This window comes from Amaranthus tricolor, chromosome 4 (assembly GCF_026212465.1).
Source record: "Amaranthus tricolor cultivar Red isolate AtriRed21 chromosome 4, ASM2621246v1, whole genome shotgun sequence".
Taxonomy (NCBI): Eukaryota; Viridiplantae; Streptophyta; class Magnoliopsida; order Caryophyllales; family Amaranthaceae; genus Amaranthus; species Amaranthus tricolor.
Window position 1 is genome coordinate 30,549,139 of NC_080050.1, and position 16,961 is coordinate 30,566,099.

Below are 16,961 nucleotides of genomic sequence, written 5' to 3' on the forward strand. Positions count from 1 at the left end.
ATTAAAATAAATAGAGAACAATAATTCATATTGGACTTGGTAAATTTATATAGTGAATATAATGAATTTTCTCAGTCTAATTATCAGTAAATTTTAAAAACTCTATAATAAAAATTCTAGTTCTACCACAAACAAATGTTCTAACTCAACTTCTTAACTCTACTCCACCCCTCTTCATCTAACCATAGTTAAGTAATTATATCAATTGAGTAGCCGCTTCATATATATATTCTTTATCCCTTAAACATACTATTTCATTTATTATAACCTATTTTAAGTGTAACTCTAAGTCGGCACGTCGTCTCTTGCATTTACTCCCTTCGTTTCTAACATATTATCATAATTGTATATTGCACAAAAATTAGCAGTGAGATCGTTTAAATTATGCTTATGATTTAAAATAATAGACGTGTTTATTCAGGTTATTGGATTGATTTCGAGTTAGGTATTTCGGTGCAATTTGAAATCGAATTTTGTGTTCATATTATTTTTTACATAATTGTAAATCACTTTTTTAAAGTTAGGTCAAATCAGGTTCGAGTATAAGGTTAGGTAGTTTTTTAAATAATCGAGTTTATTTTGAATACCTGTACGAAAAAAATGACAATGTGTAAATAAGAATAAAAAAAAGTGATGATGAGAACATATCCATAAAAAGAAATTATAGCAAAAGTAAAAAAAAAAAATAGACATAAAAGAAAAGTGTGATAATGTGTAAGAAGGGACACAATATTTACATACACCAGCAGATACAAGTTGAGCTAAGCTAAGGTAGAGTATGAGAATTTCACAAACAATATAATCTCATCTATTTAAGGGAAAATATCGTATATTTTAAGGAAGAATAGATTAGTTAATTAGTACAATAATTAGAAGCAAATATTGATAATTAATGGCACAATTAGAGTTAGATAATTCATTGTCAGCAGCTTATAATACTGATCAACGAGTTGAAGAACATCAAAATGATCAACAACTTCAACCTCCTTCAAAACGGAGGCGAAATCAACCCGGTATGCCAGGTGTGTATTACTGATAGAATATATAACATAAAATTGTTCGCATTAAAATATATGTTATATACTCTATTAATCAATAATTGTATAAGTTTATTACTCCACTATTATATATTTCTAGTGTATAATAATTAATAACTTTTTGGGTTATCATATCATGGAACTAAATTAGGTTTTATTTGAGAATAAGTTAATCATTTTAAATTATAAATTTTATTTTTAAAATTATAATAAATGAGCAAATTGAGAATATAAATCCAAATCTTATCTAATAAAAGCTTAGATTGATGGAACAATGGTTGAACTTTACGTTATTGTTAAAATCTGTTAATTTGTTTTCTAATCTTATTTTATTTTATGTTTTTTTAATATGTGTAATAGAGTATATAATATATTATGAGCTTTTAACTATCAATTTAAATTTTTTAATTAAGTTTTTAAAAAATTTTTTTTGCTTAAGTTGGTTTCTAATAGTTCCTCTATTATATCATAGTTGTGATATTTGATTCTTTATCTAATTCAATTTATTATTTTGATCATATATATTGAATTTAAGAAGAACAAAAATTATAAAAAATTAATATATTATATTTTTCTATAATTGAAAGATAAAGATAGTCAATTATCATCTGGTTTATTTCATCTTTGTTTTGTAATTAGCTTTTTAATTAACATTTTAGTTGATTTTTTATTTTTTAGTTAGTCAAACAGCAAAAAATTAAATATTTGATAAATAAGCTAGTTGAAAAAGAGTTTTTTTCCTCGGCTTGTAGTCTATATTTTCTCTAATAAGTTGGCCAACAGCAAACAAATAATTTATTCAAACATCCTCTTAATAGTTGGCTTAAACAACTAACTTATCAATCAATACTCTCATCTAATCAAACAAGTCAACTGTGTCGGCCAACAGCCACCCCTAACAACCATTTTCCAAACAGACCCATCAACTTTTTATAATTTTTAATTATACCCAACTATTTATAATATCGATGTTCATAAAATTGTGTGAAAATAAGAAATGTAACAACTAATCCGATTTATTTTGTTTGACGAACTCTTTAACATATACTGTATTTTGTTTGTTTGAATTATTGTTGTTGATCATCAAGATCCAGAAGCAGAGGTAATAGCACTATCACCAACAACACTCCTAGCAACAAACAGATTCATATGTGAAATCTGCAGTAAAGGCTTCCAAAGAGACCAAAATCTCCAACTTCATAGAAGAGGACATAATCTACCATGGAAGTTAAGACAAAGATCTCCTACAAAACCCGTCAAAAAACGCGTCTACGTATGTCCAGAACCAACTTGTTTGCACCATAACCCGACTCGAGCTTTAGGTGATCTTACGGGAATTAAGAAACATTTTTGTAGAAAACATGGGGATAAGAAATGGAAATGTGAACGTTGTAGTAAAAAATATGGTGTTCAATCTGATTGGAAGGCTCATGTTAAGGTTTGTGGTAGTCGTGAGTATATGTGTGATTGTGGGACTGTTTTCTCTAGGAGGGATAGTTTTGTTACACATAGGGCTTTTTGTGATGCTTTGGCTAAAGAGAGTGATCTACCAATTGGGACCGTTCCATCTCTTGTGGGGTCATCTCCTCAGCCTTGTGGTAAGTCATTTTTGTTTTAGTTTTTTTATGTCGGGATATTTAGATCGTTTTTCTTTCTGTAGATGGTGACAAATGAGAACTGAATTTGTTGGAATTTTTCTGTAGATGATGAGAATGAGGATTGAATCTTTTAGGTAAGGTGGTGTACAGATAATCTTCAATCAGAAGGTTGGCTCATGATTTGCGGTTTTGTTATTAATGTCAAGGAATCAACTCAACTAGAACTAGAAACTTAAAAACTTATAATTGAAGCCTCGGATTATGTTGTGTTATTATGTGTTATAGAACGTATCTTGGAGCTTCAACTAAAAGTTAGGATTTTTGGTTTTGAATCTGTTAGGGATTTTTGTAGAGGATGAGAAATAAAAATTGAGAATTGAATCTCTTAGGTAAGGTGATGTAAAGGTCCACGTGTGATTCTCGGTTTTGTTCTATGTCAAGCAATCAACTCAATCAAAAGGTTAAACTCATAATTGAAGCCTCAGGTTATTTTATTATTTGTTTTATAACATATCTCGGAGCTTAAAACTAAAAGCTTTTACTTTTGGTTGAGTTGGTTTCTTGATATTGTATCAAAAGCCAACGTGACAGGATGATAGGACTATGTTGAAAACCATAGAACATGAGATTGAGGACACCTTTTACCTTGTCTTTTGAATTAGTTACTTTTGTCGATGTTTATTGCTTATATTTGAAGTTGTTTTTGTCTAGGTGGGAATTTAGTGGTTGATGAACATTTTATTTATAAATCGATTCATTTGACATATTTGTCTTTGGTTTTTGGTACTTGAATCTTGTAAACAATTAATCTAAATCCTTCAATTTTACAGAAATGCAAGAGAATGAAGTTGTGGTAAAGAGCACCACAAGTTCTGCTACTTGTAGCACAAGTTCTATCAGCAATTACAAAGACATTGATCACAACGATAACAACTACGACAAGACTGGTTTTCACACTAGCATGTTCGCACCCTTGTCGGGTTTCACACCATCAATTTCCCATAACCCGGCTTCCTCATTTTCCGATCTTTTAACAACCTCATCAAACTCGAACAATCTTTCGACTTACCCTATTGAAACCTCATCAAACTCGAACAATCTTTCGACTTACCCAATCGAACCACTACCAGTCCTCACCCTCTCTCCGCTCTACCAGTTTCCAACCCCTGCATCTCTACTGCAAGACCATGATAGCTACTCGGCTGTGCTACCCCAGCAGCCTGTTATGTCTGCCACTGCACTTCTGCAGAAGGCTACTCAGATGGGTGCTGCCACTACTTCAGGTTCATCTCAGTTTTGTGGCTTTGATTTGATCTCTCAGGACCAGAACACAGAAAACAGTATTGTCAAGTTGGAGAATCAGGGCACAGTTCCTGATAGAATTGGACTTAGTCTCCCGTCTAGTCGAAGTTTCGATGAGTCAGGGCCTATGATGAGCGATCCATCAACGTATTTTGGGTCGACACCCACAACCCTAGATTTTCTTGGGTTAGGGAACTCTTCAGGTGCTGCACATGCTTATCTTGCTTCTATTGGTAGCACAGTTGATGTTGCTGGAGCAACATGTGAGTCGGGAAATGAGTCGATTGTTAAGGTCTCTTGGGATGCTCAGAAAACAGCCGACGACTCTGTTCGGGGGGAATCTGGGTATGGGCCTACCTAGGTCATAACCCGAGTCATTTGATAACTATCTTATTGATGTTGAATTGTGTAGCATATAAAACAGAAGAATGTTCACCAATCTGGTTCAGCACACATATAGAGGTGGGTGTTCAGCTCTCCCTATACTATTATCTTAGATTCACCTTGTTTATGGGACTTTGCTTAGTTGAAAGTGTGTAAAACTAGTAGTAGATGAACTTCATTGTAGTCCCTAGATGTTTATTTTTATTTTTGGAAATTCATTTCTTGTAATTTATTTTGTAGTTGAACAAGTTTTTGTTCATATTTTAGATAACAATAGGGATGTGAAGGAGTAGAATACAATAGCAGTAGCATGTACTTGAATAATAGAAACCAGCTAGTGTGCAGTGTCTTTGCTAGGTTGAATACTGATTAATATATTTGGCAAATTTTTTAGAACAAATTTGTGAAGGGATTGATTTACATTTCTATTATTTTGTTTTACACAACTACGTACGTCAATCTGGTAGCCCTAAAGATTTATAATCCTTTGGTTTTTGATCATAATAGATGATAGTAAAATGACTTATTAATTTATATGCAACTTTTATATATATGAAGTTACAAATGATGTTTACTATCAAGGATCAGTGAGAAACAAAATCTTTACTATCACTAACAAATGTATAATAAGGTCAGGTTGCGTAAATCTGACCTAAAATTCCATCCAGCTAGACGGGAGTCTAATTTTTAGATTTAACGGTTTCGCTTTTATGAAATTTTTTGTTCTTTGGTTGTTGATCTTGCATAGATTTTGGGATGAATTTCAATTTTAGGAAGAATATTATTCCTGATTTAAGCACTTATGCGAATTTCAATGGCGTAAAAATTGTCGCTTGATTTTGAAGTATTGGAAAATATGTTTAATGTTTACTTAATATCGTATAAGTATTAGGTCACAGCCAATTTAAAGCAAATTTTTGTAGTAAAAACCATACTTTTAGATTATTACGAGAATACTACCCAATAGTATTTTGAGCGAATGATACAAAATGAGTTAAATCGAAGAATAAATTTTAAATGCATGAGAAATGACAATTATACCCTTATTAGTTTGTAATCATTTTTCTTTGTTTTTTTAATAGCAAAAATATCTTTTATATAATGTTAAATATGGATATCTCTTTCTCTCACTTCAACGAATTTCATTCCTTTTGAACAAATAAAATATCCGTCATGTCTCTATTTTTACATTCTCAAACCCGATCATGTCATTGAATGACGAAATATTATACATTTTAAATTCTAGCAAAGTAACATCCTTTGGAAGAAGATAGACTTTTAACTCCATTGAATTATCATTGAATTTTAAGAATATAATTTTGATTTTTAATTCTAATTTATTACATAAAATTTTTTGGTTTAACCAATGAAGAAATAGAGCTTTTTGACTTGAAGATATTACTAGAGAGAAAAAGCTAAGAAGAATTATGGAGTAATTCCAACTACCCAGTCAAGACACCAAATTTCACAGTGGAGCATTTAAGGAAGTCATACAAGACTGTCTCCTGACTCGTGGCTGATCCTTCAAAACCCTCTTCACCCTCCAAATCTTTATTTTTCAGCACCAAATTACAACTTTTTGATATCAACAAAGCAAATTCTTTTCAGACATCAACAAAATTGTTCATCCTTAAATTTTCTGGGTAGTAATTATCTCTATTTATAGTTTCCTTGTGGCTGTGCTTTAATGGAATGGAATTGAATTTTATGTCACTGCTCTTATTTCTTCTAGCATGTTCTTCAAGTTCTCAACTGGTATTGAAATGGGGTTTTCATTTTTCTAACTATCGAATGTTTTGGGGGGAAACCCTTTTTGAATAATTCATATGTAATGTTTCTAATTTTGTTATTTGTTGTTTAGGTTTTAGCTTTTCATGGTCGGAGTTTGGTTGCTTCAAATAAAGCAGGTATTTTTCTTGCATAGCAATTAGAATACATGAATTTCTTATTTTGTAGATTTTCACTTACATAGGATTGATTGTGTGCCACAATTTTTAGCTTAAAAAATCTTGCAAGTTCATCAATTACAGATAGTTTTTGATTTTTCAAGAACTTTCTCTATATTTGGAGCACTGATAAATCAAGTAATTAGGAAGGTTTTACTGGGTAATTAGTCTATTTTATAAGAACAAATTTCAAAAAGTTTGAAGCTCTTTTGATGGAGAATTTCAAAAAGTCCAAAATTAAGTGGGGGCAGATGGTTTCAATCCTTAACAAGAAAGAAAACCTAAGAAAGAAAGAGCTTAAAGGGAAGAGAGGGGGGGAGGCAAGATTAATGAGTTTTCCTACCAAATTTCTCCGTCGTTGGAGCTATGTTTCTCACAATATATATAAGATATCACCTGTGCATTTCAATCTCCGTTCCCTTTCCTTCCCTCATTATTTGCTACCGAGAAAACCCATCTCGTCATTCCACTCTTCCTTTCCATTCATTTCCTTCTATCCAAATCAGTTATGCAAGGGATTTGAATCTTGAGGAGAGTAGTTTCAGCTGGCTAACTTCTATTTTTGTCCAAAAACTAGTATGTGTAGAATTGTAGATACTAAAAGTATGTATGGTGGTGACAAATTTATCTTTTATTAGGGATAATAGAACAACTATGTGATAAAATATTAGAGAATTAGGATATAATTTTACTATATTTACTTTCTAAGCCGATTTTCTCCTTTGTATAGAGGGGATTGATTATAGGTTTTCAATAGGTTTAATATGGAATAACCACAAGAAACACTAATACCTCCTTACTACCATATATTGTAGGTTTGAGGTTTCTATGGTTAATCAATTGGCACGCACGGTAGGACAATTATTGTTCAACAATGTTTACTTTTGAAGGCTCAAAGTTCATATATTTAATGGGGCTTGTCAAAATTTGCTTTTGTTCTACTTAAATCCGAGACTAAGTTGCATAGTATGTAACATGTTCACAACAAGTCTTGAGGAGGCATATAGACACCAAAACATGTAAATGGTAGTGTCAAATACCTTTTACTAAAAGATAATATCACAATTATGTGATAGAAATAGAATTTTGGAGAGTTAGAATATAAATTATCTTTTTCTTGTTCTATGGAAGACTTTTCTATATAAAGGAGATGTTTCCTAGGATTTCACTAGATTTCAGAACGAATAAGTTGCACGATGCTTCCCATCACCTCCTTCTACTAAACATGGTAGGTTTGAATTTTAATGGTTACTAGCTGGTGAATATTTGTGCTTTAAATGCTTAATAAATTACGACAAGTCTTATATGAGACAAACCCATATAATTAGTTCATTTCTTTAATTGATCACTTCAAGATTGTAAGTGATCATTATAAAGTTATAAGTGATCACTCCAAGAGTATAAAAAGTTATCACTTTAAAACTGTAAGTCATCACTTTAAGACAGTAAGTATACACTGGGCCAATCGAATAGAGATGGTCTCACCATGAAACCGTCTAATTTGAGAGTTTTTGAATAAATTAACCTTCTGTGCTATCATGAGCCAATCAAGATCATTAATCCAAAATGTATGAGCCAACATGTGACTTTCATAAATTGAACAATGTCTTTTCCTTTCAAATGCCCAATTTTCTCTTGAATCTAATACAAGTCTAATAGAGATGGTCTCACCGTGACACCATCTAATTTGAGAATAATTGGCTATGTCATGATCATTGGTTTCTCAATAAGCTTTCCTTCTAAACACTGGCCTAAATTTTTAAGTACCTTTAGTTTTTGTCATTGATTTTTCTGCCGTCCATTTTCGCTTTGTCATGCAGGACATTGTCAGTCTGATTGGATTGTCAATGAAAACAATACAAGATGCTACAAGTATGAGCCTGATTCGAAGTCTTGGGATGAATCAGAGGCTTACTGTAAGGATCATGGAGGACATTTAGCCTCTCTGTCATCGGTTAAAGAGTTGAAATTTGTTCAAGATCTATGCAGAATTAATCGTAGTGGCTGCTGGATTGGAGGACGAGCAAACTCTACAGCTGCACAGGGTTGGACGTGGTCAGATAATGAATCTCAGCACAATGATTCCTTTTTTCCTAAAGTGCAGTGTGACAATGTGCCATGCAACAACAGAAGTGATTCATGTTCATTACTGTCCACCGGAGTTGCCATCAATGCTGTCGCATGCAATAATTCTCATGCATTCGTATGCATGGCTGATATTGGTATGAATTGATTTTTGCTCGTCTATTTTCTCTTTTCTTGTTCTGAAATCGGTTCTTCTGGTCATTGGTATTTGAATATGTGCTTAAGCCGAATTGTCACAAACTGAAGGCTAAAACTAGACAACAAAGTATTCTCAAAATTAGGCATTTATTTGACAGGGATTCTCAATTGAAATAAATTCTACTATAATTTTAAAGGCTAAAAAGCATTTTTCTAAATATATTTCCACATTCCTTCCCATGACTTGAGATACCTTCTGCCAATGCTTGGTTAACTTTCATTTTAGCAGCATTCATTACTTTAGGATTGTTGGGGCTATCTTTTTTCAAAAAAGTATATTGGTTTGGCATTTGAAATCTATTTTGTATTGTCTTGTGCTCGTGTAAACTAAGCAACCTTGATGTGCTATATAAGACTCGAATATATTTCAATTTATTGTTGAAATAAACGCGTCTTTTTTTGTAGGGCGAAAATGCCATGGAGGACAGTGCCACAACATATATATAATCATCCTGGCAGTCGTTAGTGGGATTATTCTCAGTTCTACCTTAGCTGTTGTGGTTTTGTTGCTTGTATGTAGACGAAGTAAAAAACGTAGGTCCCGTAGACAATCGAATCTAGTGGCATCATCTTTAGTTCCTCCATCCTGGAAGGTCTTCACAATCGAGGAGCTAAAGTCGATTTCAAAGAAATTTAGTGAGGGTAACTGTCTTCCTGGAGAATCCAAAACCGGAGGTACATATAGTGGCATTTTAGCCGATGGTTCCAAGGTAGCAATCAAGAGGTTGAAAAGGTCCAAATATCAAAGGAAAAAAGAGTTTTATTCCGAAGTTGGGAGAGTTGCAAGGCTTCATCACCCAAGTCTGGTGGCTGTGAAAGGATGCTGCTATAATCATGGTGATCGTTATATCGTCTATGAATTCATAGTGAATGGCCCGCTTGATAGATGGCTGTACCATGTTCCAAGGGGAGGTAGATGCTTAAATTGGACGATGCGGATAAAAATTGCCACAACCCTTGCACAAGGAATCGCGTAAGTTCATATTCCGTTTGCTTTTGCCATTATTCTTACTGGTTTTTGAATAATAGTTTTTTTTTGACATTCCATTCCATTAGCACAATGCCAATAAGTGGCTCCCGCCTAGGCGAAGTTTGGGGGTCAGATGTACGCAACCTTACCCTTGTTAGTGATCATAAAGAGGTTGTTTCCGATTGACCCTGACGTTTTTTCTGCTAATTAGTTTTGTTTTGACTACAAATATTTTAATGCAAGTTCCTTAATATGGTACTGGGATTGGGTTTATGTGTCAAGGAGATTTGTTTAGCTCGCTCAATTATGCTTCGGAATCTCATCTCATATGTGAAGTTGTTCATGTTGTTTGCAATTTGCTCATTAAATCATTTAGGCTTCTTATTTATGGCATGTTGTTGATGTTGCTAGTGCTTAAACAATATTTACTTGTTTGTAGATTTGATTCCGAATACATCTTCTGAATTTTACCGTTTGTATTATTTTTTCTCTGTAAATCTGTAAAACTGAGAGCGCTTGTTTCTCCATTCATAGGTTTTTACATGATAAGGTCAAGCCACAAGTTGTGCATCGGGACATTCGTGCAAGCAATGTACTTCTCGATGAAGAATTTGGGGCACATCTGATGGGAGTTGGTCTCTCAAAGTTTTTGCCATGGGAAGTCATGCAAGAGAGGACTGTAATGGCTGGCGGAACTCACGGATACCTAGCCCCAGAGTTCGTTTACAGAAACGAGCTAACAACAAAAAGTGACGTCTATAGCTTTGGAGTCTTGCTACTCGAGATTGTCAGCGGGCGTCGACCTGCCCAGGCCGTGGATTCGGTTGGTTGGCAGAGCATATTTGAGTGGGCCACACCCCTTGTACAGTCACACCGTTATCCAGAGCTACTAGATCCTGTCATATCTAACTCAGCCTCCGACATCCCAGAGGTAGGCGCGATTCAGAAAGTTGTTGACCTTGTGTATTCTTGTACTCAACATGTTCCTTCAATGCGCCCCCGAATGTCTCATGTCGTCCATCAGCTACAACAATTGCTTCCGTCTGCCCCTATTGTAGAGTAAGTTTGCTTCTAACCGAACTAAAACCCCCTTCCTAAAAATGTGTTCATTGTGTATTCAGAGTTTTTTAATTTTTGATTCCGGGGCAAGGATAATCCCCTACATGCGAGGAGAGGGGGGAATTGATCTTTCTGTAAGAAAACCATAAAAAAGGACTAAAACGTGGGAAATGTTGGAGCCTCCTGCATAAATTTGCGACTATGAAATACTTTGTCGTTGTAGATCGAAAGGAAGAAATCAAAAGTACTGGTGGTGAATGTATTTTGGGTTTAATAGGTGTATTTAACTATTACTTGTAGTCTAGTATACTTATTAAAGATGGGCATTCTTTCTTGATTAACTCAATGTCTTCTATTTTGCCATTGATATCTTCTTGCCAAAAGCTATTGCTACAATATCTATTTCGGTTTATCAATCGATACGATAACTAGAAAGCGTTGTTGAGCAATCTATGGATGAGATAAAGAGAGATAATGAATTTTTATAGCTTCGCCCCTAGGCAAAGCCCCAACATAAGGAGAACAACATATTAGAGTTTGAAACTACACACTATTGTTAGTGATTTATCATGTATAAATGCTCATAAAAATAATTTAATTTAATAATAAAATATTTAATCAATCTTTTTGTGCTTTTCCATATTTAAGATATTTGATTCGGGCCTCAAGATTGACCAGAGAATTTCTACGACTACAGGAAAGGAGAAATAGACAATTAACCATTTATGTATAACCATTTATGTAGGTGGTGGGAATCGAACTTTTATCTCAAGAATGAAACGTTAAGCCCTGAATCACCAATTAACCCATGATTCTAAAACTTATAAATTTCAGCGTAAAACAAAGAAAACCGTAAAGACAACTGGAGAACGAAGCAAAATCGAAACATGGATCATGATTCATAAGGTAGTTGAACCAAATCCTTGGTAGTACTTAAGGATACATAATGAGTTTTACAAGCTACTGGCTAGCTTAACATTAATAAAGATAGTTTATCGCGCTAATTAAAATAATTAGAAGCATTAATTAATTAAAAAGAAGTAATTAAGCAGCATTAATAGAAATCTTCATTCCAGATTGGCAATGGGTAGGAATAGTGCAGATGAAGTAATTAGCACCTTTGTTCAACTTGATTCTGTCCTTTCCAGTTTGGTAAGTTTTAGCTCCTTTGGGTGAATTGCAGCTATCATAACCTCTCTTACTAACTGCTACCACATTGTGTACTGTCTTATCATAATTGAATGCTGCATAAAACAACTTCATTTTTTACATACTAATGAAATTTTTTTTTTTTTTTAAAAAGGAAAAAACTCTTTTTAAGAAAGAAGGGGAGAGGGTAGCTAGAATGAAACTTCAGATCTTATTTAGAAAAAAATAATACATGCTCCAATTGAGACAAAACTCGATTTTCATGAAGCATTTTAAGATGTTTTTAATAGACTACTTTTTTGTTTGAGAGACACCATCACACAAACCTTACCTTTAGATCAAATATGTTACTTAATTGGTCTGTTTGACAAGTGGTTGTTGGCTTGAGTTGTTTGTTGAAGGCTTGAAGTGTCAGTTGGTTTGATGAGCTTGACTTGATTTATTAGCTGATAAGTCAATTGTTTAAACAATTTGTTATAAATGTCATCATCATCTTCATTCTATCCAATATATCCCGCTCATAGTAAACTAAGGCCAGGGTCTGGGGAGGGAAAGACGGGGGCAACTCATACCCATAAAGAAGAGCACGGCCAAAGGAGTCCCCCGGCTCGAGGAAGATAAAGAGACGTGATTACACGTGATAGATAACTTAAAGGCCTATAAAAATAAAAGTAGAACCACTACAAAAGAAAACAAAGAACTAATAGAACGTAAACGATAAAAGCAAGAGGTTAAAGACACTAAAAGGTAAACTAAGAGGACATTAGTAATTTAAGACATGGATATGGCGTCTCCAACTGCTCCTATACCTAGTCATATTCGCAGAGAGGTTTAACTCATGTAAGTTAAGTCTTATTTGCTCACCCCAACTTCTCCTGAGTCTTCCTCGACTCCTCTTACCCTCTACTATAATGCTTTCTACCCTCCTCACAGGGGCGTCGAAAGTCTTTCTCTGCACATGACCAAACCACCTCAATCTATTTTCGCGCATTTTTCCAGATATAAGGGCTACCCTTAGTTTGTCCCTAAACTCTTGGTTCCAAATTCGATCCATCAATGTGTGTCCACACATTCACCTCAGTATACGCATCTCTGTAACTTCCATCTTATGTTCGAATATAAATGTGTTTATTGAAAATTATTTGCTGGTTGTTCGTTGTTTATTTTATTAGAAAAAATAGGTAAAAAACCAAACATTAATGAACAAATCACTCTTAATAGGTTTTAGTTTAGCTAACTTAAAAATCAAGTTTTTAATTGACGTAAAAGTTATTTACTAAATATTTTTTTAACTGTTTAACGAACTATAAAAACCAGCATAACCAAAATAGCAATAAAAAATTTACTTATCAAACCTAATTTCATATAAAAAGCATGATGTAGCTTAGTAGGTAGCACCACTGGTCCATGACTTTCCACTATCTATATAGTGGATTTTATGCTTTTTAAATTCACTTAAATGCAATTTCTTTATATTTTGGGATAAGGATAATCTCTTATAACTCTTCCGGAGGGACAATTGTTCAACATGTAAATGTCAAGAAACCGCATATTGTATTTGTATCGGATATAAAATAATATTATTATTTAATAATAATTTGAATGGAATAAACATATTTTTAATTAATAATTAAAACTAATTGTCTATAAAATGCAAAAAGTAGTAGCATGTTACAATAATTTTTAAAATTGTTATTCTCGTTTAGATTAAAACCAAGCAATTATACATACAACTTCATATAAGTTATATAACAAATGATATTGGAACAAAATTGTCACAATTTTTTAAATAATACCTATTTGAATTTGCTATATATTTTTGTTTAAAAGGTAGGTTGACAAGCTAAGAGGGTTGACTAAGAATTAAATTTAAAATTATTTAGTGAAAATAAAACAAATTTACCACAATTATGATAATAAAGGCATTTTAAGCATTTTACTTTTGATTATCTTCTCTAATTTGGGATGATAAGAAGTGTATTAAGTTGGATAATCAATAATTCAACTTTTCACCTTTTTGAATTATTTTTAAATAATTCAATCTTTGTCCTTAATTTGTTGTTAGTATACCTTTTATTTTCTAATAAATCCTTTATAGTTTGCTATTAGCATATTTTATTACGAAGCTAATTAAAAACTATTAGACAAATGTTAAATAATTAAAAGATAATCCAAAAATGAGATTATTTACAGTGAATAGATGAAAGATTAGATTATTAATATCAATTTTTCATTAACAAAAGATAGAAAAGGTGAAAACAGACCTAAAACATCACCAGGTTTGAAGGACTTGCCATTAGGCCAATTGTTGACATTAAAGGTCCAACCCCCAGCTCCTCCAACAGTGTAAGTTGCAGCCAAAATAGGGTTGGTAAGTGCAAATAGGCTTAAAATGGTAACCCCAATGGCCAAACCTAGCCTTGCACTGCCACTTCCCTGACCCATTTTTTTCTATCAAACTACTTCAATTTTTAAAGAGTAGTACTTTCTTTCTTAAGGAGTGGCACTTACAAGTTACAAGTGAAAAAGTATTCTACTTCTACTATTTATAGAGGCAATGAACTCACTATTAAAGGCTCTCAAAGAAGAGACTAAGTGGAAGTCACTTAGAAAAGTGTCTGTTTGACAAATGGTTATTTAACGGTTAATTGTAATTGATTCAGTTGATTTGTTTGAGTTGTTGGTAATATTAGTTTTTGTTTGTTAGCTGGTAAATGAGCTACTCCTAAATAAGTTAGCTAGTAGTTGTTAAAAGGGATTTTGGTGACTTTTCCGATCCCAATAAAATTGTGCTAGTGGCATGTGAAAAAATTAAGATAAATGGATAAAGTAGTATTTTATGAAAAAGTAGGAGATATGTATGAATGAGATGGAAAAGTAAGTTTAATATGTGGATGAGAATTAAAGAAATGTGAGTTCTGCTCAAAAATAAAAATAAGATAAATTTGGTGGGCTATACTAAAACGGAAAGCGTGGAAAATTTTTTGGAAAAAAGGGAATAAAAATTAATTGTTAGTTGTTTATTTGAGAAAAAATAGACTAAAAAACAAAAAAAAGTTACAATAATTAATTTTTTAATTTTAACTTAAAAATTAACAATTATTAAAATATTGATTTGTTATTTATAATTTTGGGCATATAGCCCCTTCTTTTGTGGGCATGAGACTTTAGTGCATGTGCAAATGGGGAGTGTAACTCTTTTGTGGGTGGTCTCGAACTAAAACGAGTAAACTCTACCAACTCCATTAACAATTTAAAGATCATGAATGGGACATAGGGGCACCTTCACTATAAAATACTTTTCCTTTTCCTTCTCATTTTCCTTTTAAAATGTGTATAGGGTTGTTAGTTGTTACACTATCTTATAATTCCTCGTCCAAATATTTTTTTCGCAATTTAATGGTTTATCGGATTATTTATAGTCAGAGTTATAAATCTTTAAATATTATAAAAAATTAATATTATAAAAATATGCATGTGATAAGACATACGAAACAAGATCTCACATAATTATGTTTTTTGTTTTATAACAATCAAAATATGTGAAATACCATAAAATAATAAATAGTGCAAAAGTTAATTTAGGTGGAATTAAAAAAAAAAAAAAGTCCTTCTCATTAAGCATCCATTCTTACCTAACACTACCACTACCATTGCCTTATATTTCTACCTATACAAGTCTTTTCTAAAGTGCCCTTACAAATTTAAATAAGATAATTACTTAGTGTTAGCATGCATATATAGTAATGTTTTAAAAATAAAAAATTGACAAGATTTCCTTTAACCTAAATTAAATATTGCCAAGTAGACTTGTATTTTTTGAAAAGGGAACTTTTTTCATACTAATTTAATTATTTATTTAATTATGTATGGCATGAAGGAAATTTTCCTGCATTAGTTGGAAAGTTTTCAATGTTTCCATTTTCTAACAAAAGACACCTTCATGATTTATATAAAGAGGTGTTTGGCATTTTCTTTTGGATGGAGCATAGATCACTAAGTGTTTTAGTCTCCTTTATTTAGTCAAAAAGTTAAAAATTAGTATTTCTCTATAAAAAAATATTTGAACAATTTTAACTTGTATGTTTTAAATTCTCAATTTTTACTTTAATTATCTTATATTATCCAAGACTAAAAGCTATATATAAAAGTTCATATTAGTATATTACTAAACTAGACATGAAGACGAATTTAATAAAACCTTACTTAATCTTGATTTCTGCTTATGTATTAGTATTTAGTAACACTTGAGCTCATACTTTTATTTATAGTTAGAAGCATATGCCAAAAAAATCCCCAAACAAAATAATTTCAAGCTTACATCAAAAGAGAAAATAATTTTTCAAATACCGTTCAGGAAAAAAATTACTACGTAAAAAATAATTTCAATCTAAAAGAAAATTGAATAGTGACATAATGAGAGTTTTGAGCATCAAGAAAAAAAAAAGTTTTGATCGTCAACAAAAAATGAACGTAGGCATTACAAAAAAAATTATCACCCCAACACAAACATAGGCTACAATAAATATTCTCACCCATAGATTAAATGATTGACAACCCAAAACTTATGGAAGCCACTTTCTATGCTATAGGTCACACTTTATTTTCTTGCCCAATATCGACATATGTCACTACAAATGTTGTGGCCCATGGGTCATAGGTTATTTGGACAACCCAAATCCTATGTTAGCCACTTTCTAAGCTATGGATCATACTTTACTTTGGTCGCCCAATATTGCATATATGCTCATTTGGTGTGTGGCCCATAGGTTATGTGACGAACAATCTAAAAAATTTAAAAAAAATAAGATTATTCAAAAATAAGATCATTTGGTGTGTGGCCCATAGGTTATGGCCCATAGCCTCATCAGCACCTTCAGGGAGGTGCGAGAAGTTCTGCGCAAGCCATGTTATGTGCAACGCACTCCCTTTGGCTTGAATTTGAAGTTGATTGGGTTCATTAGAAGGAGAAGAGGAAGATGGCATAATGGAATTTTGGATTTCTTAGGTAGGGAAGGGCGTATGAGAAGAAGCAGAAGAAGTTACATTCAAGAATGCATTTGTTTCTACAACATTGACATCTTCATTTCCTAGGGGTACCTCTTCTACATATAACTCTAAAGAAGGAATAGAGGTAGACTTTGAATACTCCCACATTGCATCTATAGCCTCCTCATCCTCAACCGGAAGACCTAACAATTCTCCACTCATATTGTATATAAAACATACATTA

The 16,961-nt window shown here is 32.6% G+C and overlaps 3 protein-coding genes across 3 annotated transcripts; 2 read left to right on the forward strand and 1 right to left on the reverse strand.

The window, feature by feature from the left end:
- The first annotated feature begins 702 nt into the window (after positions 1–702).
- LOC130809905 (zinc finger protein GAI-ASSOCIATED FACTOR 1-like) lies at positions 703–4,721 on the forward strand. The gene is made up of 3 exons (XM_057675761.1): positions 703–1,022; positions 2,126–2,635; positions 3,466–4,721. The coding sequence occupies exons 1-3, from the start codon at positions 893–895 to the stop codon at positions 4,296–4,298; spliced, it is 1,473 nt and encodes a 490-aa protein (XP_057531744.1). The 5' UTR covers positions 703–892; the 3' UTR covers positions 4,299–4,721.
- Positions 4,722–5,634: 913 nt separating this feature from the next.
- On the forward strand, positions 5,635–10,918 carry LOC130809906 (C-type lectin receptor-like tyrosine-protein kinase At1g52310). Its single transcript, XM_057675762.1, has 5 exons — positions 5,635–6,076; positions 6,183–6,228; positions 8,088–8,489; positions 8,956–9,523; positions 10,055–10,918. The coding sequence occupies exons 1-5, from the start codon at positions 6,014–6,016 to the stop codon at positions 10,581–10,583; spliced, it is 1,608 nt and encodes a 535-aa protein (XP_057531745.1). The 5' UTR covers positions 5,635–6,013; the 3' UTR covers positions 10,584–10,918.
- Positions 10,919–11,446: 528 nt separating this feature from the next.
- Positions 11,447–14,311, reverse strand: LOC130809907 (basic blue protein-like). Its single transcript, XM_057675763.1, has 2 exons — positions 13,993–14,311; positions 11,447–11,823 (listed from the first exon to the last, which is right to left on the reverse strand). The coding sequence occupies exons 1-2, from the start codon at positions 14,171–14,173 to the stop codon at positions 11,624–11,626; spliced, it is 381 nt and encodes a 126-aa protein (XP_057531746.1). The 5' UTR covers positions 14,174–14,311; the 3' UTR covers positions 11,447–11,623.
- Between the last annotated feature and the right edge of the window lie 2,650 nt (positions 14,312–16,961).

Coding starts and splice junctions, on each gene's coding strand:
- LOC130809905 (XM_057675761.1), top strand. CDS start 893: ATGGCACAATTAGAGTTAGATAATTCATTGTCAGCAGCTTATAATACT. Junction 1,023..2,125: donor AAATCAACCCGGTATGCCAG/GTGTGTATTACT, acceptor TTGATCATCAAG/ATCCAGAAGCAGAGGTAATA. Junction 2,636..3,465: donor GTCATCTCCTCAGCCTTGTG/GTAAGTCATTTT, acceptor TCAATTTTACAG/AAATGCAAGAGAATGAAGTT.
- LOC130809906 (XM_057675762.1), top strand. CDS start 6,014: ATGGAATTGAATTTTATGTCACTGCTCTTATTTCTTCTAGCATGTTCT. Junction 8,490..8,955: donor CGTATGCATGGCTGATATTG/GTATGAATTGAT, acceptor CTTTTTTTGTAG/GGCGAAAATGCCATGGAGGA. Junction 9,524..10,054: donor ACCCTTGCACAAGGAATCGC/GTAAGTTCATAT, acceptor CTCCATTCATAG/GTTTTTACATGATAAGGTCA.
- LOC130809907 (XM_057675763.1), bottom strand. CDS start 14,173: ATGGGTCAGGGAAGTGGCAGTGCAAGGCTAGGTTTGGCCATTGGGGTT. Junction 11,824..13,992: donor CAAACCTGGTGATGTTTTAG/GTCTGTTTTCAC, acceptor TGTTTTATGCAG/CATTCAATTATGATAAGACA.